The 27993-nt window shown below is 41.9% G+C and overlaps 2 protein-coding genes across 11 annotated transcripts in view; one reads left to right on the top strand and one right to left on the bottom strand.

Moving 5' to 3' along the window:
• Positions 1-4: 4 nt before the first annotated feature.
• Positions 5-8208, bottom strand: LETMD1 (LETM1 domain containing 1). 8 transcript variants are annotated; one of them, XM_033116139.1, is made up of 10 exons: positions 7989-8180; positions 7860-7861; positions 7313-7483; positions 5641-5756; positions 4938-5020; positions 2942-3128; positions 2716-2817; positions 2464-2616; positions 1943-2039; positions 5-1005 (listed from the first exon to the last, which is right to left on the bottom strand). In XM_033116139.1, exons 1-10 carry the CDS (start codon positions 8108-8110, stop codon positions 935-937), a joined length of 1104 nt encoding a protein of 367 aa, XP_032972030.1. In that variant the 5' UTR covers positions 8111-8180; the 3' UTR covers positions 5-934. The 8 variants fall into 8 exon arrangements, with proteins under 8 accessions (XP_032972030.1, XP_032972031.1, XP_032972024.1 ...); XM_033116140.1 differs by lacking the exon at positions 1943-2039 and having other exon boundaries at positions 7989-8186; XM_033116133.1 differs by lacking the exon at positions 7860-7861.
• An 18126-nt stretch (positions 8209-26334) lies between these two features.
• Positions 26335-27993, top strand: part of SLC11A2 (solute carrier family 11 member 2) — a 30016-nt gene continuing 28357 nt past the window's right edge. For 2 of the 3 annotated variants that reach the window (XM_033116587.1, XM_033116588.1), the window contains exon 1: positions 26335-26572. In XM_033116587.1, the coding sequence (XP_032972478.1) occupies positions 26527-26572 (46 nt within the window). In that variant the 5' untranslated portion in view covers positions 26335-26526. Of the gene's footprint in view, positions 26573-27731; positions 27901-27993 lie in introns of those variants that run through there. The other variant, XM_033116589.1, reaches the window with a different exon arrangement.

The following is a 27993-nucleotide window of genomic DNA, read 5'->3' as shown; positions in this document are numbered from 1 at the left end:
GCGATTGATTTCAGGCGGTCTTTACTTGGGTTTAAAAACAGTGCTTCATGCATTTACACAGTAAGTTAACTACAGGTCACGGATGTACATACATAGAAGCTAAGCCCAACTTACTATCGTGATGCAGGGCTCTCCTGGTTACCCCGGCGGGGCAGTAATGAGTGCCTGACAGGTTTGATCCGTGGCCCAGAGAAGGCAGCCATTGTTAGTTACAGTTGGATGGCTGCCCCACGGTGGAGGTAGCAAAGAGTTTAAGACTCACAGGGGTTGTAGCACAGCCCAGAAATTAAGACAAGGGGTGTGAAGGCTGTAAAACCGTGGGGAAGGGGCCAACAAGCACTTGTGTATTTCCTTTTATCTTTTCCATTAGAATGTTCCCATAAGTCATTCACTAAAAAATAAAAAAAAAGGAGTCAAAGGATTTGAAAAGGAAATGGAGTGGTTAGCCCAGTGACGGGGACCCAAAAAAATTCCCCATTTTGGTCATCAGGAAGGGTTGAGGGGAGCACAGATGTACATGCATGTAAATGCTCCAATTTAAGTAGTGCTGCTCCCCTGACCGGCCAGAAACTGCCTTTAACAAAAACACAGCTGAAAAAGTACAGCAGTGGGTAAGTCCTAGGCCAAATGAAGATTCCTACCTGGGGCAAAAGCTCATTTGCTGGGATCTGAACCTAACGGATCACGGTACGAGCCCAGAACACCGGCTTCTGGCAACTCCAGTTAATTCCAAGGATGACACGTCCCACGGGCCACCTGTGGTAAGGGGGTTTGTTTCAGTTGCAGCTTCCACACGGGTACCACACTGAAGCCTGTGGCTCCTGCTCCTCTGCTCTCACATCTAACAGTGCACACAGGCTGCTGACAAGTGCTGTTTGGTCCCATTCTGCTGCACTGTGTGACTTCAGGACAATGCCATCCACTCCATGTTCACTCAGCGCCTTGTCCCAATGTAGTTGGTGGAAAGCAGGACCACGTTGTGTAGCAAGAGGGACAGCTCAGCTTCTGAAAAGACCATCAATGTTAACGGTTTGGCCAGGGAACGGTTTGCCTTCTAACTGCCTTGGTGTCCAGGACTTGAAACCAGAGGTGGGAAACCAAGGGCAGGGAGGTGTGACTTTAAAAGATTATTGTTCTCAGTTGCCCTGCTCTGTTCCAGCCCCTGCATGTATATAATGTCCTTTCCTTCCACCATATAGTCCTACCTACTCATCCTCAGTTCTTGGCTCTTGTGGGACAGCAGTAGAAAATTCAGACAGTAATGGTACTAAACACCACTGTCACCCTCGAGATTCCTCTGGTAGGAGCTGGTGCTCTGGGGACATTTCTCAGCTCCCAGGAGACTAGTGGGCCTACCCTGATATTCACAGACTTAGGAAACATCAAAGTCTGGTCAAAGGTTCCAAACAGGAGACCCACGGACCTAATACCCACCCTTAGAGACTTTTTATTGAGCCAATTGAATGTTTTTGTTTGGCATTTGAATGCCTTTTATCCAGTCCTCCTCAACTGGGACAGTTTTGCGCTCCCCTCCCACCTGGATATTGGGCGATGCTTGGAAACATTCTTGGCTGTCAATACTGGGATGGGGGTTACGACTGGTACCTAGTGGGCAGAGGCCAGGGACATCACTAAACACACTGTCAGGCACAGGGCAGCCCTCTCAACAGAGCACCACTAGTGCTGAGGTGAAGAAACTGCTTCGGACAAGCACGCACGCACGCACTCTTGTGCCCCCGCGGTCCCCACTACTCCCTCTTGTGTTGCAGTCTACCTCATGACCTGCTTAGCCTCTTAGGCACGCGACTCTGTGCCCTTTCACTTAGACATATATGTTAGACAAGGGTCTCACAGTACTTGATAATTAACTCCAAAATAATCTTAGAATAAAATACAAAAATGACTTGGCTTTTTGTGGCATGACCATAGAGATTTGTCTTACCTTTCAGGCTGCAGGAAATCTGCAGCCATTCTCCCAGCCAAGTTCGACACCTCTCTTCAGCAATATGGGTTGAATTCAGGCCACGAAGATAACAAGCCTGTAACACACAGAAGAGAAATGGTCCTTAATGATTACACAGCCAATAGGCCAAAGAAGTATAAAACCACAGATAAGTTTAAGTAAGTTACAACCGCATCCCAAGAAATCTTCCATCATGGCCATTTGCGCTATGATGTACATGACGACAAGCAAAAAGGTCTATATAATCTAGAACATACGTCCAAAGCGTAATGTCCTTGATTTTTGAAGGGCTATAAGAAACATAAATCAAAATTACTGTGAACAATTCTTCCCCACTACTAAGGTTCACTAAGGAACAAAGACCTAGAAATGAGGTGAGAGAATAAAGAACTTGGGTTTTGCTATAACAAGCAAGACAAGGAGCTCTCTGTAAGCTCCCAGCTCCATGAACTCAAAAGCCCACCAAGGATTGAGGGTTGATATTGCAATCAAGCTCTTACCGATTTCACTTCCTGAGCAGTCAGCTGGGCAATCCCTAGCCTTGTTAAAGCCTTGTCCAGCTGGTGAATTACGGTGGTATGAGCCTTTAAACGGTGTCTCAACAAGAGAGAAGGCAGGTAAGGTGTGAGAAGCATAGCTCGACTCAAGGCTTTCTGTGACACAACAAAACAGAAAGTCAACACAGTATTACCGAAAGCCGAGACCAGAAGCAAGGTAAGGCTATGCAAAAGGGAAAGCCTCAAAGAGCTCACCATTTGAAAAGCAGGGAGTTGGTTCATGCCCAGAGGATGGTTCGAGAAACACTCTCTCAGAGCCAGGATGTCATGTATTGCTGGGTGGGTACCACGCTGTATCTGGGAGAGGTTAAGAGATTGGTAGAGGTTAGCAAGGTCCTGACGAGCCCTCTTACCTAGTTTTAGTGTAAATTGGATCTAACAAGATTCCTAGTTTGTAGGAAGGGTTAATTTGTAGGAATACCTTGGTGCACAGCTCTGTCATATGCCACTGGAGTCCTACATCAGAAATGAGAGGGATAATTTTTTCTAAGTAACAAAGGATTTCTGGGTGGGACTGCTTCCGGAGGGCATGATAGATATCTAAGAAATCAGTTTGTTGCTTTGGGGTCCAGAAATGTTTGATCAGTAGTTGCCTAGGAAACAGGTACCTGAGAGGAAAAGGAATCACAAAGTCACTTGCTGAAACTGGCATCTTTCAAAGTGAGCGAAGAAATCATTTGGCAAACATGAATACTAGTAACAGTTGGAGACACTGTTTCCCTACCTCACTGTTCTGTTTTTGCAAATGAATCTCAGACCAAGGTTTAAAGATACACTGAAGCACAGTTTCAAGCAACATTGCTGAGGTATGAGACAGAAAGCAGTTGTGGAAGAGCCTCACACTCAGCAATTGGATAAAATGACTCCTATGGAACTAAAGCACGTTAAGAACATATTTTGGACAGAGTTACAGAGCTCACACTGTATATGATGTTGACAACCTCAAACATTAGCACAGTCCTCACGTGTATAAAAAATGGAAAAGGCAAATTTGCTTTTAATTCATTTTTTTACATGTGTGGTGGTTTGAAAACATGGCTCCAAATTCTCTGGCACTCCTCTTTATTGAGAAGTGAGGTCTATGTACCTTTTTAAAATTGGGGGTAGGGGGTAGAGGAGGCGGCCGGTTGGCTCAGTTGGTGCAGTGCTCATAACACACAGGTCACAGCTTCGATTCCCACATGGGCCAGTGAGCTGCGCCCTCCACAACTAGACTGAAAATAACAACTTGACTTGGGGCTGAGCTGCACCCTCCACAACTAGATTGAAAAAAACAACACAATGACTTGACTTAGAGCTGATGGGTCCTGGGAAAACACATTGCTCCCCAATAAAAACTTTAAAAAAAAGAAAAGAAAATCTGGGTGATTAACTCAATCAATAGGAAAGAGCCAAAGTGAGTCTTTGTGACCTCCAAAAGGTCATGCAGATTCTTACTTGCTCACACACTCACTCTTGGAGCCCTGAGCTGCCATGTGACAAGTCCCACTAGCCTGAGGCCACCATATTAAAGAGGCCACATGTGGGCACTCTGGTTGACAGTCCCAATCTTGCAGCCATCCCTGCTAAGGCACCAGACATAAGAGTGACCTCAAACCATCCAGACTAGTCCATTTACCAGCTAACTACCGTGTTTCCCCAAAAATAAGACCTAACTGGACAATCAACTCTAATGCGTCTTTTGGAACAAAATTAAAATAAGACTTGGATCTATGATACGATATGATATGATATGATATATTATAATACCGGGTATTGTATTTATTTGTATTTATTTTTGCTCCAAAAGACGCATTAGAGCTGATTGTCCAGCTAGGTCTTATTTTTGGGGAAACACAGTATCACCGAAGGACCTCTGTCAACACCACATGGAGGAGAAGCATCCGTCACGCACTGTGGCCTGCCCAAATTCCTGACCCACAAATCATGAAAATGATGCTTGTTTTAAGCTATTAAGCTTTGAGGTTGCTTGTTATACAGCAACAGATAACTGGAACACACAAGGTCATAGTTTAAAAGTGTCATTTTGGATATAAAGTAAAGTAATAAAGATTTACGTTATCGGAAAATAAAATGCGTTTCTCTCCTGAAGAAAAATATTTGTCCCAAATTGCTATGCTTCTCAGGGAGTGATTGCTGCCTCCAGGGATGATGGAAAAGGTCATTATCTCATTTCACATCATGAAGGGGCAGCTCAGAGATAGGGAGAGTCTAGGTCACCTATACCTACAGTTGTCCCAGTAACTCAGGTGTTACTGAGTGGCTTTTTTGAACCTTGGGCTAATGAAAAAATTGGAAGAGATTTGGTAACATCTGCCTAGCTTCTTAAATACAAAATTCTCCTTAAAATAATCTGTAATTGAAAAAAACCATCTATATATCTTCAATATGCTGGGGAGACAGAAGTCTATACTCACATTAGCAAGAAGACCAGGTAGTTGGCAAAGGGTGGAATGGAAACAATACCTAGGAAAAAACACTTGGTGATGTCTCGACGGAACTAAGCAGGAAAAAAACACAGATGTAGTTGTAATTCAAGTTCTTAATACAATGGACAATCCCTCCACCCCACTGTACAGTAAACTTCTATTACAGCCCAGCAAAAGATCAAGGTTATTTCTATCTACCTCTAGTTGGTAAGTTCCTTGAGGCCTGAAGCCCTGATTTGTTCACTTTTGTAAACCATATAATGTCTAGTACAGGGCCTGACATTATACTAAATCCCTCGGTGAACTCTTCCTGATCTGTAGAGTGGGTCCTAGATTCTTACTGTTTCAAAACTATCTGTCAAGTCACCACCAAATACTGCTTTCCTGCTGCCTTTTAGATACTTGCAGGTTTTCTTATATTCAGAAACAAATTAGATTTTAGTGTTTACAAATTTTATTCAGAAAGCGTGCCACAAACTCTATGGAATTCTGTTATGGAGGGCTACAACTCTGAAAGAACCCAATTCTGGTCAATAATCTGATGTTCTCAGTTAGTTTAACTCTTTGATCTCATGGCAAAGGGCAAAAGCTTGATTGGTGGTGAACAGGATAGGAAAGAAAAAAAGTTGAGATTCTGGTTAACATTAATCACCTCACCATGAACTTCTGGATATCTGCCCCCGGCCCATACCTGTCTCAAATGCTCCATCTCCCGGTATGAAAGTTGATGAAACTTTATATTGTGATTCCACATATTTGCCTTTATTCTTCTAGCCTTTTTGGCATCAGCCCATAACATCTGCAATCCTGCCTCATTAAAGTAGAGGACAGAGTGTGATGTTACCCCAGTTTGAATCTTACCACAGCTTCCTACTCCATGTTCACCCACAACACACATACTTGTCCCTCCCGACACCACTCAAAGCTTCAAACTAGGTCATCTGAAACCCTTGTGAGGCCAACCTGTATCTCTTTTCTCATCTTTTTTTTTCCCCAGCACATCACTTCTCTTCTAGCCAAGTGGGCCTTCTGTGATCTACTGTGAAGTAGTCTCCCTCTTCTGGTCCATTACTCATTCCCTTTTTAAAATAAAAATACAAAGATCCCTAACCTCAGGAAGTCTTGTTCAATTAACTCTATGTATTCTCCAACCAGATAGCAACTTACCTCCTTTCTAGAACACTTTTATAATTACGGTAATTCAACATATTTCTATGATTGCATTTTCCTCTTCATTCTATGATAATTCTTACATTTATCTAGAACTTTAGCTTCTAAAAATGCTTTGCTAATTATGAATGAAATGATATGTCTATGTTGTCTTCAAAATAATACAGAAGGCATTTATATAAATGAAATGAGATTGAAGGCCATGAGTTAAATGCTGAAGTGAGGTTGAGTACACGGAAGTTCATTATATGATTTTCTCTAGTTTTGTATAGCTTTACATTTTTCCATAATAAAAGGCTTAAAAACCAACCAAAATGCTTGCAAACCCTTTTCTCATTTGATCCTAGTTATAAACCTGGGAGTAGACAAAGCTGGCATTCTTATATCCACTTTACAAATAAGAATAAGCAATTTTGCAAGTCCATGAAGCTAGTAATAATTACGATAATATTCAAAGCTGACAATGTGGTAGTTTACTGTAATTGGTGTTATGATAAAAATATAGAGTATAATAATAGTTATGGCTACATTTACTGAGCACTCACTACCAATCAGGCCTTACATACTTTAAATGTACTGATTTATTTAATCTTCACAACCATGTCGTGAACAGGTAGGTTCCATCATTATCCCCAATTTAGATAAGAAAACCAAGGGACAGAGAGGTTAAATAGTCTAATCACACAGCCAATGACAAGTTGGAATTTAAACCAAGGCAGTCTGGCTCCAGAGTGGACACCTGACACTATACCATACACTATATCATTCCCTACTAACTAGCAGAGCTCTGATTTAACTTGAAACAATCAGAAACCAAGTATTGTAGTACTATTTCTACAACATGCTACCTAGGATTTGTGTCAAGCATTAAACATTTTCTTATGGGCTAAGGCAACTGATAAATCACAGGGCAGGTCTGTGCACCACCAAGAATTTCTACCATAGTCAGGTGTATGGTTCAGAAAATTGCAAAAATACCTATATTCACACTGGGTGTTATGAGAAGTTGTTTCTCATACCTTTCTAGGAATATCCTCAAGAAATGCTAAATTATAAGATAAGAAACATTTATGAAACATGACATCCCAGCTCACACTCCCATAGCAAAAGCTACAAATTATCTTACTTATTCTAACTCTCTGACATTGCCCAAGAGCTGATTCTAGTGATTTCAATTTCAGTTTTGTTTTTACCTTTCATGAAGGTTGTGTACAGGATATAGAAGCGGGGGAAATTACGACCCAAAAAACGATGATATTTCCCATTAATCACTTTTGTCTTGGTCACCACGTAAGAGATTAAGCTCTTCACATCTGCCTTTGGAGAAAGGTGAAGCTTTGAAGACCTACAAGGAAGATCAGAGACTATCTGGGAATCAGTCCTAGAAGGCCCTTCACATCTGGTGTCCCTACTGTAAACAGACAGGCTTCAGAGAATGTAGGCTAAGATCTGAAACCTTGGAAATCCAAGGAAGATCTTGGGATCAAGAAGAGATAAGCATCAGAGAAAAACAAATCAGACAGATGAGAGGCCAGGCAGGCAGGGATGACGAGGAGCGGTATGGACTCTGGAGCCTGAGGCTAGAGCGTCCGAATAAAGCTACAGGTGGGATCGAGGTAAGTAGAGGTAAAACCTGAGACGAAAAAGGAGGCTGAAAGATGAACTCAGGACACGAGGGGAATTCAGACTATATGGAGCACTCAGAGGAAGCCAGGTCACTAGCGGGGATCGGGGTGCGACTTCTGAGCAGAAAAATAAAAATCCCAAGGCCAAAGCGTGGAACCCTGACAAGAGACAGCACGCAAACAAGGATGGAACACTGGAAGGGCCTGAACGTCAAAAATGCTTTTCTCTCTCCAGGTCCCTCACCGAGGGCCCCCCCAGTCGAGTCCAGAACGAACAAGCTGCAGCCTTCGGGTGACATAAGGTCCAGGGGTGGCCGCCGAGCCCCACAGAGCAGTCCGAGCCCAGCACACCCTGGAGAGCGCCATCTTCTCAGCGAGGGAGGGGGGAAATGAGAAGGGATCCTTTTCAGGTCAACATTCCCCGTAGTCGCGTTCTTTCGACGACGCATGCGCCTTCCCTGAGAGCTGATTGGTAACCATAGACAGCCTGCCCCGCGCTAACCCCGCGCGGAACGAGCGCTAAAGACTAAGTGCGGAAGAAGGACTAGGATTGGACGCAGTCAGTACTTCCTGGTGTAAAAGTGCCGGAAGCGAGCTGTCCCCGAGGGAGGGAGGGCTTGTGCCAGTGGTACGGTTTGTGATATTGAGGACGTCCTCTTTTCGAGGGCCTAGTGACCCCTCGCGATTCCCTAGAGGCCCCCTTGCCCTCTGTCCGTACCCGGGGCTTCGGGTCCTTAACGCGGTAGGTGCCAGACGCACATTTGGCAGCGCCTGGGGCCGCGGCTCCTCCTCCTCCCGCGGCTGGGGACTGGGAAGACCCGCGGCGCCCTCTAGTGGTGACGGCCTGACTAGCCCGGCAACTGTCCATTGCCGGTCACCGTCGGGCGGCGAAAGTTGGCGGCTTAGGAGCTGCCCCTGTGCGAACTAAGTCCGCTTTTTACTTTTGTCGGCGTTTCCCAAACTAGGTTTGTGGGAAAATCTCTTTCGTTCAGCGCCTCCTCAAGACCAAGCTCGGGTCTCTACTGTCAGTTTTCTGAGAGACTTTCTCTGACCGAAGGACACCCATTTTCTCCTATCACCCTGGGTATTTTTTTTAGAGCACTTAAAACTTACATCGTTTATACATTTATTTTCTTGTCTGGCCGGTTCCATGAGCTAGACTGAGGGCAGGCGTCTTGCCTTGTTCACTGCAGTACCCTACTCCCAACGCTAGGTGCCATGCCTGGGACGTAGTAGGTGCCCCAAAAACGTTGTGAACAAATTAATTAGCAAATTGGGAAGGATTCCCAGAAGTGGCATTTAGCTTACTCCAAGAGTTAAGTGTTCTTGAGGACACATGAATATTTACCTTCCACGGAGGGTAGTAGAGAGAGCACCTCATTTGGAGCTAGGAGATCTTAGCACTGCCGCTTCCTTTAATGTATGTGTGATTTTGGACGTGTCACTTTAGCTCTTGAGCTTTATTTCCTTTATACTAGTACCGATTTTATGAGTTTTGTGAAGCTCCAAGAAGAAAATGGTTGTGAAAGCTCTCCCATCTCTGTAACACTTTATGGGTCACAGCGTTTTATATTAGCATAGGCTGTTTATAATTGTACCACTCATGTAGTCAGGAAAAGTTCTGTAAGTGGGTGGCTCTCCATGAGTGTTAGGTAGATGGGGTGGGTGGGATACAAAGTTAACTAAAAAATGAGCTCTGTCTTCAGGCAATTTCTAAGGCAATTTCAACTACTGTGTATTTCTCAAGAATGTTCAGTTCTAAAATTCTAGAACATTGGGAAAGAAAGGACAAGGTCATTCAGAGTTTTGCGGAGGAGATGAGAAGGAACTGTGCCTGGAAGGATAAAATAGAGGAGAGACATTTCATGCAGTAAAACAATATGGCAGGAACACAGGAACTCAATATTTATTAATTGTTTAGTGCCCCTTGCCCTGATAGAAACAAAGTCTTGTTGGTTCTGCCTTCTATTTCTTCAATCATCCAGTTTCCTTCTCTTTTCTGTGCCTTTACCCTCGTCTAAGCTACAAGCCTCTGATCGAAACTACTGGAGCAGCTTCCTTACTGGATTCCCTGTCATCTGTTTTGGCCTTTCTCCAACCAGTTCTCCATGCTGTGAAAGCTTTTAAAATTGCAACTCTAAGCTTGTCACTCCCCTTTATAAAAGCTTTCAACTTTTCTCTGACTCCTAGGATCAAGTTCAGACTCCCTTACTTGGCCTACCTTCCCAGACTCATCTCATATCTCATGGTGTCTCTTTCCCCTTAGTTTTCTGTGCTAAGAAATATTGGCCTTTCAGTTCTACTTATAGGCCAAGCAACTTTCTGTCCCTAGACTTTTGCACATATTGCTCTTTGCTTGGAGCTTCTTCCCTCTTTCCCTTCCTCCTAGCTTGTCTTTCAGGTTCTAGCTGAAATGGTAATAATAACTAACATTTATTGAACAGGTACTATGTGCCATCATTGTTTTTAGTGTTTTATGTGTAGCAAGTCATTTAATCCTCCCTTAACTTCATTAGGTTCCTCTGTCACTCATCTTGCAGCTAGCTGTACTTACCCTTCTTAGTACTTAAAATGATCATTCATTAACTGTGGCATTATACCTTTAATGACTCTTCCCCATTTGATTCTAAGTTCACTGTATTTCTAATCCCTAGCACGGCCCCAGGCACAAGAGGTACCTATTACGTATTAAGTGAATAAATATTTTATATAGTTGAATATAATATTTTTCCTCTCAAAATAATTTCTCAGAAAGGAAGTTGCTTTATATTTTGTGTTCTTTTATTCACTAATTCCACAATTATTGGACCTCTCCCCCAGACCAGGCTTTGTTCTCGTTGCTTGGGATAAATCAGAGGTTAGACAGAGAAAGATTCCATCCCTGCCTAGTATAGTTTACATTATAAAATGATTGAGAGATTGTTTGGAATACTAAAGTGAGGCGGGAATCTTGGGGGTCTCATGTGGAGATTAGATTTGCTTGGGGGCTTCAGGTGTGAAGATTAGAGATTTGGATTTGATTTCAAAGGTAGTGAGAAATAATGCATTTTGCCCAAGGGAATGACAAGATAAAGTTGGTGTTTTGTAAAAATCAGTCTGGAGTTAGGATGGATTCCAGTAGAAAGAGACTGGAGCTTAAGGACATCAATAAGGTTATTTTATAAGGACCTGGACAAGAAATAGTGAGGAACCACCAGACTTCCCCAAAATGATGGCTATCTTTAAGTGGTCCCAGATTTGTGCAATAAATGGGAACCAGATTTGAGCTCCCCAAAATTTAGCTTGTCATCAGCATTTACTGTTCATTTGGCAAACATTTGAGGGCCTGCTCTGTAGCCATTCTGCTGGGTTCCAGGAAAATAAAGGCAAATAAGGGTCAGGCCTTTCCCTCAAAAAACTCAGAGGTTTAGTAGAAAAGATTGACATTCAAAAATAATTGTGCTATCGTGTGATAGGTGTTGTAACAGAAAAATGTCCAAAGTACAGTGAGAGTTAATGGAAGGAGTAGTAAATTGATAAATTCTGGTGGTGGTACATCCAGATGAAGAGAAATCAGGTTTGAACTAGATCACGGAGGATAAATTGGAGACTGACTGGCAGACAAGTACTGCAAGGAAGGGCTTCTGGGAAAAAGGAACAGCATGTGCAAAGATGAAAGACTAGACTCAAGGAGGGAGGAAGGGAAGGAGGGAGAGAAAAAAAAAAGACTAGACTCTTCAGAGAAAGATAAATCTCTTGCTAGTAGAGATAATAACTGCAGTGATTTGCCACCGTTAGATACATTTTAATTCATTGAGTTTGACAGACTGGTTTGGGGCAGGTTATTCTTCCCAAGCCACTGAAAAAAAAATACAGGATGAAAGATTTTAGTAACCAATGGTTTGTATTATGATACTCTTTTAGAATTCTGAGCAAGATTACAACTTCTTTATTTTATTTTATTTTTTATTTTTTATTGGGGAAGGGGTACAGGACTTTTATTGGGGAACAGTGTGTACTTCCAGGACTTTTTTCCAAGTCAAGTTGTTGTCCTTTCAGTCTTAGTTGTGGAGGGCGCAGCTCAGCTCCAGGTCCAGTTGCCGTTGCTAGTTGCAGGGGGCACAGCCCACCATCCCTTGCGGGACTCGAGGAATTGAACTGGCAACCTTGTGGTAGAGAGCCCACTGGCCCATGTGGGAGTCGAACCGGCAGCCTTCAGAATTAGGAGCATGGAGCTCCAACCGCCTGAGCCACTGGGCCGGCCACACAACTTCTTAATTGCATTTCTTTTTCCTTATGTGTTAAAAATGTTTTAAAATGACAAGAACAAAGAATACTATAACATTCACCTATCTACCACCCCAAATCAATAAATAATGTCATACCTATTTTCTCCCAAGTTCCATTCCCTTTTTTTCCTTTGGGTAACCCCTTTCTTTATATCTGTCCACTTTTAATACTTTGAATATATATAAAACTATTTATGTAAATAAACAAATAGTGTATGTTTTTTTTTAAATTGGGGAATATTGGGGAACAGTGCGTTTTTCCAGGACCCATCAGCTCCATGTCAAGCCGTTGTTTTCAATCTAATTTGTGTATGGGGGGGTACAGCTCACTGGCCCATGTGGGAATTGAACCGGTGACCTTAGTGTTATGAGCACTGTGCTCTAACCACTGAGCAAACTGGCCACCCTGTATGGTATTCTTTAATATTTTAAAAATTAATGTTTGCTTTCATGTGGCACTTTTGTGTTTTGTTTCCCTCAAATTTGTTTGCACAATTCATCCATGTGATGATGTAGACCAAGTTCGCTAATTTTACCTGCTTTGTGGTATTCCATCACATGAATACACTCCAATTTGTTTATCAATTTGCTACCGATAGACATTTACATTGCTTTCAATGTTTCATTATTACAAACACTACATCCTCGAAGATGTCTCCTTGTTCTTATTTATGAGTTTCTCTTATGAAACAAGCAGTGTATTCAGATTGTTTTTTTAACCATAACTCATAGTAAGAAATACATTTTATTTCAAAACCCAGTTCATATATTTTTTCATTCAATTTCATGTTTGTAAAATACTGGACATGACCCACTAATGGACTGAAAAACACTGCTCTAAGGCAGTAGACTTTCTGGATCAAAGGATATGTGCTTTTTTCAACTTGAGTGAATATCATCAGGTTGCTCTCCAAAGCAATTGTGTCAATTTTACAGGATATTAAAGTCCTAGCACATCCTCACTGTGGAAGAAAAGGGGCGCTGTAATAAATCTAACTGACAGTAACCTGGCAGGGTGATCTGCTCACACATTCCTAACTGGGCAGGTCGTTGAGCGTAGTCATGCCCCAGGCTCTACCATTTCATTAAAAGGTTTTAAGCCTTATCCATTGTTCTTGTGCATCTAGGGTAAACACACCTTTGAAATGCCAGAAGTAATCCTCTGTTCAAGAGCCCTCCCAAACATAAACACCTTCAAGGGAGCACAAAATCTTGTTAACTATCCTATACCTGGCTTTCTTTCACCTTCCTTAAGGTCCCTCAATTCCAAATGCACATAAGAAACCGCCAACTGTCATTCTCTGGAGCACTTGAGATTTTGCTTCCTGGTAATGGTGGTTAGTTTGGCTCAAATAAACTCAGGTTTGGAGGTATCTTGTGTCGACATCCCCCACACTTAAAATGGTCAGACTTTATAACTAATCCAATAGATGTGAAAATGAATCTCATTGTCAGTTTACTTTGTATTTTTCTCATTACTAAAGAGAGTCGATTTTTATATGTACTATTGGTTATTTGAATTTCTTCTGGTTATATCTTTTGTCCATTTTCTATTGGGTTGTTTATCTTAGTATTATTGCTCTGTAGGAGTCCTTTACAGATGCTAGATACCCATTTTTTTTCTGATACGCATGTTTGCAGGTATCTACTCCCTGTTTACCTGTCTGTCACTGTATTTTAACCTTGTTTACGATGTCCTTTATGTAGGGGTTTTTAATATTTGTTATAGTCAATTTTATCAAAATTGTTCATTATGACTTCTGCTTTTGCATAATTTGATTTAAGAAATTCTTAAGATCATAAAGATATTCTATAATATTTTTTCAGATAATTTTGAAGTTTTTGTTTTGTTTTATAAATTTAGGTCTTTGATTCACCTGGAGTTTATTTTTGCCTCTTCCTTTTCTGTCTTCTAAATTTCTGGACTTACCATTTGAGTCTTCAGCACATTTCTCCCTCTACTGATTATCTTGAGCATTCTAGGCATCTGACCTCCTCCTGCTGGATCTTTTTCTTAGAAATAACAGAATGGGAATATAAATAAGGCCCAGGCTTAGAAAAGTAGGTCTTTGAAAGCCTGTAAAGAAGAAACAAGTGGCAAAGATGAGGTAAAGGGGGTCATTAAGAGGAATCTCTGCAGAAGATGATATGCAAGGGTGGTGCTTCATCCTCCTCATCCTTCACACTCAGAACCTGAGGAAGAAGAGTTATCGATGGGGGAGAAAAAGAGTGTCTCAGAGGGCTGGCCCTGAAAAGAAGGAGGTGTAGAGTTCGGACAGCATCCTTATGTCTTCCTTTTAAAGCCCTTCCACATCTACTTTCCTATTTTACCTCTCTGCCCTACCTGTGAGCCCTGTGAGCTTTTTCTGTCTTGCACTAGAAGATTGTGAAACTTCTAGAAGATTGTGAAGATTGAGGCATATAGTAGAGTTACACAGAAGTTGTTAGTGAATCTAAGACTAGAACCCATCCTCACCATCAAACTGAAAGGTTCAGATGAGTCCAGCTGAAACCAATTTGTGAGAGAAGGCCTATAAGAGAGGTTTGCATTTTCAAAGCAGCAGTATTCCAAATGACAAGAAATAGCTTTTGATTTCTAATTAATCATTTGATTCCTAATGTAGTCATAATCATCATCAAAAAGCTTTTATCAGTGCCTGCCTGCAATGAGCAATCAAGGTAGACGCTGAACTAAATTTAGAATGTATTATTCACAAACATGATGTAAGAGTTAACATTCTATGAAAATTAATATAAACAGATAAGCAAAGCACATATCCATATGACAATTTAAAAAATGGTAGACCAATCTAGCTACTGTGGACGGTAAAGAATTAACATAAAACACATTAGAAGTCAGTGCAATTCAAAGACAAGGACATCACTGGGTGCAGAGCAGGGCCTAACAGGGGTTGGTTATAGGGGTTCCAAGTTCAGGGAAATGGCACGGATCAATTAGAGAGGGCGGGTCTCCTGCCTTCTGATTTTCCCCGCTCCTTTCCACCCTCAATATACATGCCACACCCCAAGCTTTCCTCTTCCAGGCAACATAACCCTTGCTAAGGCTTAAGATCAGAGGAGTTTTTAATTTATGTTAGTCTTTGGCTCTGCACAAGGGGACCTTTACCCAGCATCAGCAGGAACACCCTAAGGAGCCGCTTTGTGCTGCCTGGCACGTCCACAGCAATTAGAGCAAAAGGACAGAGGTAAGGGAACTCCTGGAGAAAAAGTTTCCCCACCCAGCTTTGGCAGGGTCACCCAGGATCTCTACCATAAGTCTTGATATTCACTGTGGTTGGTGCGTGGCTCATGATTCAACCAGCACCTTTTACTGAGCTTCTAGGCACATTTGCATATTCAGCAAGATTCAGAAATCTCTTACCTAGCTGAATCAATATTAGAAAGACTTCAAGGATTTTGCAATTTGCTATTACTGTCATAATATCATTATCATGTATTAATGTAGGAAAATAAAGGATTAAAATGTTCACATACACATGCAAATATATATGTTATTGGGCCTGTCTCAGAGTCTTTGCACTTGCTTTTCCCTCTGCCTGTAAGTTCTTCCCAGATACTATTCACGTGACTTGCTCTCTCACTTCGGTCAGATTTATGCTTCAGAGTCACCAAGAGAGGTCTTCCCTAATGATCCCCTCTGAAATAGTCTTTATCTCTCATCCCTGGCTCTTGCTACTCCTTACTTTGCCTTTTTTTTTTTTTAGTTTCAGGTGTACAAAACAATGCAATAGTTAGACATTTCACCCCTCCCCCAATCTATTGCTCCTCTGATATCGTATATGTCTATTACAATTCCATTGACTCTATTCCCTATGCTGTACTCCATATTCCATTACCATATATATATATATAAATTTATAGTTGACATACAGTATTATTCAACTTCAGCTTCAGGTGTACAGTGCAGTGGTCAGGCATCTACATTGCCCATGAAGTGGCCTCCCTAATAAGACATGTGCCCATCTGACACCCCACAAAATCTTTACAACATTATTAATTATATTTCCCAAACTGTCTTTCATATCCCTGTGGCAATATTTTAGTTACCAATTTATGCTAATCCCTTCCCCTTCGTCCTCATCCCCACCCCTCTCCCCTCTAGCAACCATCAGTTTTTCCTCTATATCTCTGAGACTATCTGATTCCTTTGCTCATTTATTCAGATCTTTAGATTCCACATGTAAGTGAGATCATATGGTATTTGTCTTTCTCTGACTGATTTATTTCACTTAGCATAATGTTCTCTAGGTCCGTCCATATTGTTGCAAATTTTAAGATTTCATTCTTCTTTATGGCCGAGTAATACTCCATTGTATAAATGTACCACAGTTTCTTAATCCAGTCGTCTACAGATGGTCATTTTGGTAAGTTTCCAAGTTTTGGCTATTGTAAATAGCGCTGCAATAATCAGAGGGGTGCATGTATTTTTTCGAATTAGTGTCTTGGATTTCTCCAGATACCTAAGAGTAGAACTACTGGATCATAAGGTAGTTCCATTTCCAGTTTTTTGAGATACCGCCATACTAATTTCCATAGTGGCTGCACCAACCTGCAATCCCACCAACAGTCCATGAGGGTTCCCTTTTCTCCACATCCGCACCAGCACTTGTTGTTGGTTGATTTATCGATGATAGCCACTTTGACTGGGGTGAAGTGGTATCTCACTGTGGTTTTTATTTGCATTTCTCTAACGATGAGTAAGATTGAGCATTTTTTCATAGGCCTGTTGGCCATCTGAATGTCCTCCTTAGAGAAATGTCTCATGTCCTCTGCCCATTTTTTAATTGGGTTGTGTTTTTGGTGTTGAGCTGAATGAGTGTTTTATAAATTTTGGATACTAACCCCTTATCGGATGTGTCATTGACAATTATCTTCTCACATTCAGTAGGCTGCCTTTTTGTTTTATTGATGGTTTCCTTTACTGTGAAAAAACTTTTAAGTTTGATGTAATCCCATGTTTATTTTTTCTTTTTACTTCCCTTGCCCAAGGGGATATATCAGTAACAATATTACTCAAACTAATGTCTGCAAATTTACTCCCTGTGTTTTCTTCTAGAAATTTTACGGTTTCGGGTCTTACATTTAAATCTTTAATCCATTTTGAATTTGTTCTCATATATGGCGTAAGGAGGTGGTCCAATTTCATTTTTTTGCATGTGTCAGTCCAGTTTTCCCAGCACCATTTATTAAATAGACTGTCTTTACCCCACTGTAAATTCTTGCTTCCATGTCATAGATTAAATGACCATATATAAATGGATTTATTTCTGGCTCTCTATTTTGTTCCATTGATCTATGTGTCTGTTTTTATGCCAGTACTATACTGTTTTGATTACTATAGCCTTGTAGTATGATTTGATGACGGGTAGTGTGACACCTCCCACTTTCTTATTTCTCAAGATTGCTGTGGCTATTTGGGGTCTTTTATAGTTCTATATAAATAATTAGGATTATATGTTCTTTTCTGAGAAAATGTCATTGGTTGTTTGATAGGAATTGCATTGAATCTATATATTGCCTTAGGTAGTATTGACATTTTAACTATATTAATTCTTCCTACCCACTAACATGGTATTATGTCTATTTATTTGTATCTCTTACCTTGCTTTTTAAATTTATATTTTTAATAGAATTGTCACTTCCTGACATACTTATTGACTTGTTTATTATTTGTCTCTCCCACAGAATGTAGGAAAGCAGGAACTTTATATGGCTTTGATCACTGCTATATCCCAGTGCCGAGAACAGTACCTGGCACATAGTAGATCCTCAATGCTATATTTATTAAATGAATGAAATGAAATGGAATAAACATGTGTTTGTGTGTCCTTACTCTAATGTTGCATGATGAAGTTAAATAGAAGAGATCAAGATGTCTTTCTAAACTAATCCTATTCAGCTTTAGAAACCAGGGTTATTCTGAATCTATGACCCCAACCCTTGAGAAGACTCCTCACTAACCTCTTTTTCAGTCCAGGTGACTCAGGTAGGGCTGACCGAATCCCCTAGCTCCAAGGGTCAGCACCCATGACCACTGTTTTTGGTTTGGGACTTAGCTCATGACCCAAGCTAGGTAACAGTCAGAGCCCTCCCTAAGACTTTTGCTAGAACTACAGGGAAAGAGATACTCTACCTGCTGCCAGCTGTGGGGATCACGTCAGCCCAGAGCGAATGGTGGCCACCATTCCACCACGCAGGAAGAAATTGTCTGAGGATAAAACCACCCTGGGACTGAAGCAGAGCCCAGAGGGAGAGATGGTTAGAAAGAAAGACAGGTGGACAGCCACTTGGTGATATTACCTGAGTCCCCAGATCCAGCCCTGCCCAAAGCTGCCTGTACCACTGGGCTCCCCAGTATGTAAGTGATTGGCTTCCCTTTGAGCATAATCAGTCTGAATTGGGTTTCTATCACTGGCAATCAAAAAGAACAAAACAAAAATCATGCCTGATGCACATTTAGCTGTGTAATTTGTACTACTTCAATTTTCACTTGTTGACAGAGTGACACATGCAGGTTTTTACCTAAAACTTTCAACATTTTTATAATTTATGAAATAACCTTGCCTGTATCACTTAATTTTAACACAATTATGTGAGGTAGGGTATATGCTATTCTTTTAGTTGGTTAAACAAGCTCAGAGAAATCAAGCAATTTATCCAACATCACACAGCTAATAAATAGCAAAGGAAAAACTCTAATGTAAATCTTCTGATTCTAAATCCAAGGCCTTTGTGGCTCTTCAGCTGCTTTCTTAAGTATTTGTAGAGTTTCTTCATGAATGTATTTACTTTTTTTCTCTCTTAATAGAAGAGAAGCTCATTTAAAGATAGGACCTTGCTGTTTGCCTTGAGTCTCTCTTTTAATTCCCAGGGCAGCTGCCTAGAATGAGGGGCTCAGAGTAGAGGTCTGGCGCTCACTGCTTTGAAGGTTCCAGTTTTGCCAAATCTACTTTCTCTCATCAAGGGGCTTGTAATCAGCTGACTGAAATAACGAATACGTGTTACAGTGGTGTTTTTCCCATTTGACTGCTATAGTAGGAAATTTATTTTACATCAACCCAGAACACACACACACACTATTAAAATAAAGTTTCACAAAATAATACCTGCCTTAGTACTTGTAAGATGCCCTGATATTTCCTATTCCATTTTTTAAATTCTGATTGTGACCCACTAAATTGATTTTATAATCCAATAATGCGTTGAGACCCAGTTTGAAAAGCACTGTTACAGGTCACATAAATGTAAAGTCAAATCCAAGCTACAGTTCAACATCAGAAATGTTTATTGAGTGCTAATGATGTGCTAAGTATATTGCTAGGTGCAGTGAATGATATAAAAATACCCTGTTTCCCCAAAAATAAGATCTAGCCAGACCATCAGCTCTAATGCATCTTTTGGAGCAAAAATTAATATAAGACCCAGTCTTAATATAATATAGGACCGGGTCTTATGTATAATATAATATAATATAGGACCGGTTCTTATATTACTTTTGCTCCAAAAGACGCATTAGAGCTGATGGTCTGACTAGGTCTTATGTTCAGGGAAACACGGTAATGTATAGCTAGCTATCTTTATGAAGCCCACAATCTAGTGACAGAAATGAGAGAATAAAATAATTAATGAAAGGAAAAATCTGAGCCCAAAAGAAGCACTAAGATTCGGGAGCAGAGAGGTTATATCCTGTGAGAATTAGGAAAGGCTTTAAGGAGCAGATGGCATTTGAATTAGGTCTTAAAAATGGACAGGATTTCAACACTAGAAGTGTGGGTGGAGGTTACAGCAGGAGCCAAAGCACAGGGTGTGTTCAGGAAAGAGAAAATACGAAATTCAACCAGAATGAAGGGTTTACATGGTGGAGAGGTGGGAGAAAGCTAGAACCGTGGTGTGGGGAACTTTGAATGTCAGATGAAGAGTCTACTCTGTATTTAAATGTGATAATGTTAAAAAAAAAAAAGTGACAATGTAAAGCAGCCTCCACACGGCATGAAGTAGGCATTCAGTTAAGTGAGCTTCCTTCCTCTTCTCCTTTACAGGCAATCGGGAGCCAGTGGAAGTTTCTAGAGAAATAAATGATCAGGTTGATCAGGGGGAGGTTGAGGTTGTTAGAGTGGTGGAGGCCTAAGCAGGAAGATGGCAGTTGAAATAGAAAAAAGGGGACCTTGTGCAGGTAGGCTTAGTAATTGGCATTATTTGATGTGAGGGAGGATGAGGAATCCATGATGAGTTTCAGTTTTTAAGTTCCAGAAACGGGGGACACAGGGAAATTGTAAAAAAAAAAAATTAAAAAAAATATGCTGGTTTGAGTAGAGAGGAGGATAGTTTGGGATGTGGTAATGTTGACTTCCTAGCTGGACACTCAGGGAGCAAGTCCAAGAGGCAGTTTGAGCTCAGGGAAAGAGGCTCCAGAGGGTGGACTTTGAGAGTCATCGTCAAGAAGGTGCAATGGCTGTGAAGGGATGTTGCCAGCCTCAGTCCTTCTTGAGGATACGGGGGTGAACAGGACAAAGTCCTGGCCCTCAAGGAGGGATACAAATAAACAGCAAAAGCAATTGAATGGGATAGTGCTAAGGAAAAGGCAAGAATATAGGATAGGATGTCACAGGACGATATAGAATATATACCTCATTCAGATATTGGAATCACAGAAAGCTTTTTGGAGGAAGGAACATCTAAAGTGAGACATCAGTGATGAATAGGAGTTAGCTAGGTGAAGACTGGGCAGAGAAAGAATGTTCCGGCATAGGCACAACATGTGAACATTCAGAGAGGCAAGAGAGAACATTGGTGCATTTGGGGAACAAACGTAGGGAGCATCCTTATGAGGTTGCTATCATACCTACTTCAGATAAAAAAATGAAACACAAAGATTTAATAGGTTACCCATGGTTTCCCAGCTGGCTAGACCTGGAATCCAGGTCTGTTTTACCCTTAAGAGGTTGTTCTTTCTGTTACTCCAACCTGTCCCATGAATGTCTCTACTGCTGGGTGGGTCCCCAGTATTATTACATTGAAATTGCAGGGAGATTGTATGTAATTAGAAGAGGACTAAGGATTGAACCTAGAGAATGTCTACATTTAAGGAGTAGGAAGAAGAAAAGTAGCAACTGAAGCAAATAGAGACAGCAATTGAACTGGGAGAACTGCCCAGAGAGCACAGTGTGATGGAAGCCAAAGAAAGACCGTTGGAAGAGGAGTGGTACAATAAACATTTCGAATGTGGAGAAAGGCAAAGCGTTAGCGGGTTCTCGCTGTAGACAGCCAATGATGATAATTTAACTAACGAGATTTCCAGGGTGGATCACAAAGGGTAGAAAAATAAGTGAGTATTAAAGGAAGTAGAGTGAGTGCAGAACACTTTTTCAGAAACACTGATTTCGGGTTATGGAAATAAGTAAAAAGGGAAGTGGACTCTGAGATGGAAACAGTAGGTTTATCAGGAAGTGACCTTGGGATCAACACTAAGGGAAGGGAAAGAAGCAAGTTTGCGCAGGAGTTAAACTGAGATGCAGGACAAAGGCTCAGCCAACCTTCAAGCTGTCCCCTGGTAGGGGCGAGAGGGATGAATCTTTCCACGCCCATGTAGATCAGTCCTTCAATGTGGACTGCCTGAGAAAGGGGCATGACATGACAGCTGAGGCCATCGGCCAGCAAGCAGCCTTCCCACCGCAGACGGCTGGGGTGATTAGTCCTTCATCCCAAAGGGGATCCTGCCTGTGCATTGCAGCCTTTATCATAGGAATAGCTTATAAGGCTAGCAGAGTCAAAGGAGGAATGTTTTTAGGATAGATAAGACTCAATTTTGGAAATAGATACATAAATATAAACAGACATGTCCTAATTATTATTCTGTGTAGCCTGACAGCCATAACATATTACAAAATGGGATAATACTTATGGAACACCTCCTGTATACCTGGTCTTTGTTAGCACCAAGTGTTTGAAGATAAGATAATCTCCTCCATAGAGAAGCTAACAATTTAGTGGGAGAAGAAGGCAGAAAAAACGACAACTCTGTAAGGGGCTGTGCTTATCTTATTTGTCTATCTCTACCACCCAGCCTGTGCCTAGTAGATTCTCAAATATACACAGAACGAGTTAGTGCTGGAGGAGAGTAAGAAGTGGTTGGGTAACAGAATGTAGGGCAAATGCTGCCTGGAGGAGTCAGGGACTGCATCACAGAGGAGTTGCCCAGGTAGGGGAGGGGTGGTAGGAGTTAGCGCCAAGCAGTTGTTTCAGGGAAAACAGAAGCATGAAAAAGAATACTTGGAGGGGCCGGCCTGGTCGCTCAGGTGGTTTGGAGCGCTATGTTCCTAATGCTGAGGAGGTCAGAGTGGCCCAAGACGGGCAACCGACTGCCTCAGCCGGTGCGGGGGAGCGCAAGGCTCCTAACACCAGCATGGGCCAGGGAGCTGTGTCCTACACAACTAGACTGAGAAACAACGGCGTGAACCGCAGTGGGGATGGGAGGCGGAAGAAGGGGGGAAAAATAAATAAATAGTAAAAAAAGAATACTTTGAGAGTGGTGGAAGGTAAACATGGTAGGAGAAGTCTCCTATTTAAATAAAGGGCACACATGATGCAGATATATATTAACATCTATACAGAAATGAGTTGGTTATTGTGATAATGAGGAACGTTCAGTGAATTTGCATTAATAGGATTTTATGAAGGGAGAAATTTTTAGCTCGATTTGAATGGAAGGGAATTGTTTTAGGTGTAGAAGATGTAGGTAGTATGATGTGGTAGGTTGAATGCTGGTTCTTGGGTCTAACAGATTTGTGTTCAAAGTATAGGGGTTCAGACCAAGCCACCTCAGGTGTGCGTTAGTGGTACACAGATTATTTTGAGCTAAAGGCAACCGAGACCCTGCAGGCTCAAGAGATGCTTCTACTCTACCCACTCACCCCTTAACAACCTACAATTTAAATTAGGAACCTGGCCCATGATAAGAGTTAAAACCAGAAATGATTTTGACCTACCGATATGGCAGGGCAAACTAACAATAATTGAACACGTGGTCTCCCTGCAATGACCTGAAGCCCCAAGGCGCATGACCTCATCCCTAGCTCAGAAGGTCATATATACCTCAATTTCCCTTTCAGTCTCTAAACCTCTTATGCATGTGGGATCTCTGACTCTCTCCAGTATGCGGGGTTCCCATACATATGTATGTATTAAATTTGGTTATTTTCTCTTGCTAATCTGTCTCATGTTTATTAGACCATCCAAAAGAACCTTGAGCGGTAGATGAAAGATTTTTCCTTCCCCACGGAAGCCTGGCTCTACCACTAACTAGCAGTGTGTCCTTAGTTTCGTTATTTAACCTCCCTAAGACTCAGGTTTCTAATTTGCAAAAGGAAGATTATAGTCCCTGCCTCACAAATTTATTGTGAGGATTAATTCATGTTTGCACTACGTTAAATACTATCGGGAAGGGCAAATTATCCTTTACTCTTCAAGGTTTTTCTGGCTGAACTAATAATCAAATTAACATGCGACAGATTAGTAGGAGAAAGACAAATTAAAGTTTAATAACATATGTACCTCTTGTAGACATGGTAGAGACCCAGGAACACTGAGTAACTCCCCCAGATGGGGGGAGCCATCACCTTAGATACCACTTTCAGCTAAAGACAGAAGATGCTGGGGGTGGCGAGTCAGTTACAGGAGATTACCAGGAAAAGAGCAAACAAAGGTAAGATTGTTATGCGGATTTAAATCTGTCTACGGAAAAACATCCAGTTTAAGAGAAAGTTTATAAGAGTTTATTTGAACCAAACTGACAACAACTGCTGGGAAGCAAAATCTCAATGGATTGAGAAAATACTCTGCGAAATGGTGGTTTCCAGCTTATTTTATACATAAAATCAAAGGAGGAAGGTTATATGAAATCCACTGGCGATAGATTAAGGGGGTGGGAGAAAGCAAGCGGGGGTGGGGGGGAAATCTCTGGGATTGGATAAAAGTAAGTTGGAGAGACAGGTACTTCTTTTTCATAGGTGGGTGCAGGATAGTTAACAGTTCCCTTTTTACAGCACATAGAGATGGCATCAGGAGACAAGCATAATAATGAGGAATTTTGCAGTTTCCAGCTCTGGTCCAGAAAAAGGATTACTGACATTCCAAAGATGTTATCTTAGGTGCAAAAAGACAACAGGCCCACTTAAAGGCACAGATTAACTTTATGAAGGAAGCTAAAGATGTGACTTCTCGCCATGGCCCACTTAGTTATGAAATTTTTCATACTCATGCCATTTTGTGTGGTTATTTTCAGTCTCCTAAGCTTGTCAGGTTTAATATGTGGCCCCTTTTCCGTCCACAAATCCTACCCTTCTCCAGTTCACTGTACTTCCTTAACACTCATTTATTTTTCTACCCTTTATGATCCACTCGGGAAATTACTTTCTCGTTTCTCATTAGCTAAGAGCTCATCATTGGCCATCCACAAATGTAAATGTCCTTTTACAAAGGGTAACTTCTACTAGGTTTTCAGAGCTCCCAAGTCTGCTGTTTCTTAAAATTAACCAGTCTAGAATTTTGGCCTTATGAACACAAATTGTTTTATGTCAAATCAACACATTCAAAAAACATAACATGAATTATGAATACTTGTAATTAGAAGCAACACCTGAGCATCCACACCAATATGCCATTATATCAATTATCCTTTAAAGCAAAAAATAACATATTTTATTTGTGTTTATTCATCACACAGGAGCAAACAGATCAAATTTATTTTTCTTTTCAGGCAAGGTTGTGAATAAGTCAATTTTTATTTGCTACCTACTAGTACATAACTAGAACAAAGTACCTTTGGATATATAAAGGTCAAATGACATTGTCATGTTTTTCATTCTGATTATATATTACTTTATAAATAATTTGAACTATATATAACACTGTAACAAAGATAAACGTGACCTGAAACCCTACCACTATTAATGCCTAGTGTTCATATTTGAATGTTTAATAAACTCTAAAATTAAACAAACTAAGTTAAATTAACCAGCCTAAAATTATCAATATCCCAAAAAGGCATATTTCGGGGCAAACTCTGCTCCTCTTCAACATATAATAAGAATTCAATTCATATTGTCTGTTACTACATGAGAATTGCGGACTTAACAGGCAAAAGTAGAGAGTGAATGTTGGGAGAAACTGCTGAGTAAAGGAAACAGTGGGGCTACGCTGGAGTCTCATTGTAAAATCCATTCCAAGTTTTGGAACTCCTAAACTAAAATAAAGCTTTTTCCTCCAACACTTTAGTTGGAAGATTTCATATGTACTTCTTACCCCATGAAGGGGGCCAACCCAGTTTTGCCTTAGGGAACTTGTAACGATAGGACTCATAGAGCTTGAGGGACCCCTGGAGTAAAGAGGTCTCAATTTGGGTTGCTGGGAGAAAATCCTTAGCTCCTTCTACCAACTCTATGGTAGTTTTGTGTAGGAAACAGAGCCACTTGCTGGAAGCCTAGCTTGCCTAATACAAATTAATCATTGCTTTGCTTTTCCATTCTAAGATATTTGTTTCTATCAAATCTATTTGCATATATTCTTATGGTCCTGAGCAGATTTTCTTTAAAGCTACCAGAAAACTTTCTGAAGGCAGCAACTCCTTCCTTCTAATATCCCACCCCATTCTCCTCACACACTCGAGGCCTCTCCCTTCCAGCTTCCAGCTGGCCTATTAAGCTATTTATTTGCCTGAGGCAAATTTTCCTCATTCTTTCAGTTCCTCTGCTCTCAGACTGAGAAATTCTGGGCTTGCCCAAGACTTTTTTTTTGTCTCAGACGGTTTTTTGTTTCGTTTTGTATTGTTTTTTTTTTCATTGGGCTCCGAGCCCTGGGTTTGTGTGGCTTTGTTGTCGCCTGTGGATCACTGATTGACTAGGTTAATGGCAGCAGGTCCTTAAGATCCCAAGGGATAGGCCGGGTGGCATTTTCACCTACACTCTGTGACTCCTCATAATTGCATCAGTGCTCACGTACTTATGTGGAAAATACCTGTGGACTGCCAGGCTTGGGGTTAATTGGTTTCAGCTTACATCTTAGGGGAGCAGAGTCCTAAAACAGGCCTGGTACAAGTGCCCGAACCAGCTTCACTACAAGAGGAGTGACGTCCTGAAGGAAAGCAATTCCTTTTGCTCCACCTCCTTCATACACTGGCACTCACAGGCCCGTCTCCAGCTCCTGCCGAATGGAAAAGATGAAATCTTAGGTTCCTAGTTTTCCGACTCAATTAATTGTTCATTAATATCCAAGAGTGGCAGGTATATGATGCTTCCCTTTCATGGCAGGTCAAAGGTGAAATTTGATTAGTCTTTGAAGGGTGTGGTTTGCTTCTTGAAATTCTCTGCCACATCTTTATCAGAGTTCTGTTGCTCAGAGCAGCCTAAAGTGCTCCTATTTAACCAAGGGAGGCGCACTTGTCTGCCTACAGAGAGGCAGGAGCCAGCACTGGGAGAAGTCAAACTCGTTCTCTGCACAATGAAGAAGCAGCGTAAGATGGAGGCAGCACCACAGTGTGAGCTAAGTAAGTAACCGGCAAGTATGCAACAGCCCAGGGAAGCTGCCCAGCTGAGCAGACCTGGAAGAGTGACAAGAATGGCTCCAGCTATTTTATTTTCTAATTGCAGCAGAGGTTCTCAAAGGAAAGGTTCTCGTCTGGAGGGACTTTCTGGAACTCCCCAGATGTGTTATAGAGAGATTCTGAGAACTAATTTGTGCATTTTCTTTTCTCTCCAGGAGAAATTCTGTATGCAAACCAGCCTGTACCAGATAACTGACGATGCTCGACTGTTTTTTTGGTCCCTGAGTTTGTTTTTACTTTGTACTTTACTTGGATTTTTCTTTTTGCAATTCACTCTCCTTTTCTCTGTCTTGGACTCTTACCAACTAGTAGAATTTTCTCCTAGCAGTTTTTACCAGGACAGAAGTTGCAGGGGTTTATGCTTTTCCTCTCTAGGCCTACAACTTGGTTAGATAAGCTTGGTTATCTTTCATGTAAGCGGAGGGGAGCCGTCTAAGAATGTTTGTAGTCGCTCTAAGTGACATTGTAGGATATTAGGGTGGTTTGTCAGACCATTTGTTTTCTCCCCTCTAAAGAACTACTTCATCTGACAATCTGATAGTCATTTTCAGAGAAAGATTCTGGGGTGTGAGGTTGAGGCTGGGATTCCTCTTGAGTAGGTGAAGATAAAGCTTAGGGGAAGAACTGAGGCACCTGAGTAGGATGGAGGAAAGCAATTCATCACCAAGGTTTGGGAGTACAGCATCTGATGCGGTCGAACTGGCTGTACTAGCTGATGTTTCGAGGTTCCTCCCATGTGTGGGGTGCTTTTGGTGGGGCACAGATATATCCGAGGGCGAAAGGAAATGGTCCTGCCAGGAGGCTCTACTTCATAGGGTGGAGCTGTACATGACAGAACCACGTCTCCAAAAGAAAGCGGCTTGATTGCCCTAACGTGGGGCCGCTACGAACTATGGCTGGAAGCTTACCTATCTGCGGCGTGGGAGCCCCGCAGGAGGCAGGAGGTGTGGGAACCCTCAAATCCACACGCTGTGGGTTGGACCAGCGCAAGCACCGGCTTCGTGGGATGCAGCCCCGCCCGGGCCGCCGTGGCCCCGCCCACATCACGACCTTGGGGTGGGCGGAGCTTCGGAACTCTCAGTCGGGTTGCCACGCGCGCGGGCCGCTACGGGGAATACGAAGAATCCAGCCAATAGGAATGTGCAGCTGCTGTCCTGTCGGCCAATGGCGGGGCGTGTAGGGGTTGGGTGGATTGGCGCTGGATCCCGGGATATGGAGCCGGCGGCGCGGGGGCCGCTTGTCAGGTGGTTGCGGCGCTGGTGAGGCTAAAGGTAGGCGAGGTCAGGGGTCACAGGGGCGCTCGGATTCGTCCCCGCGGGCGGGGATGGCGCTGGGCGGGTCGAAGGACGGCCTGGGAGAGGGCG

The sequence above is a fragment of the Rhinolophus ferrumequinum genome, chromosome 10 (assembly GCF_004115265.2).
Source record: "Rhinolophus ferrumequinum isolate MPI-CBG mRhiFer1 chromosome 10, mRhiFer1_v1.p, whole genome shotgun sequence".
Taxonomy (NCBI): Eukaryota; Metazoa; Chordata; class Mammalia; order Chiroptera; family Rhinolophidae; genus Rhinolophus; species Rhinolophus ferrumequinum.
The sequence above is the reverse complement of the archived record's forward strand: the minus strand, read 5'-3'. Positions and strand labels throughout refer to the sequence as shown.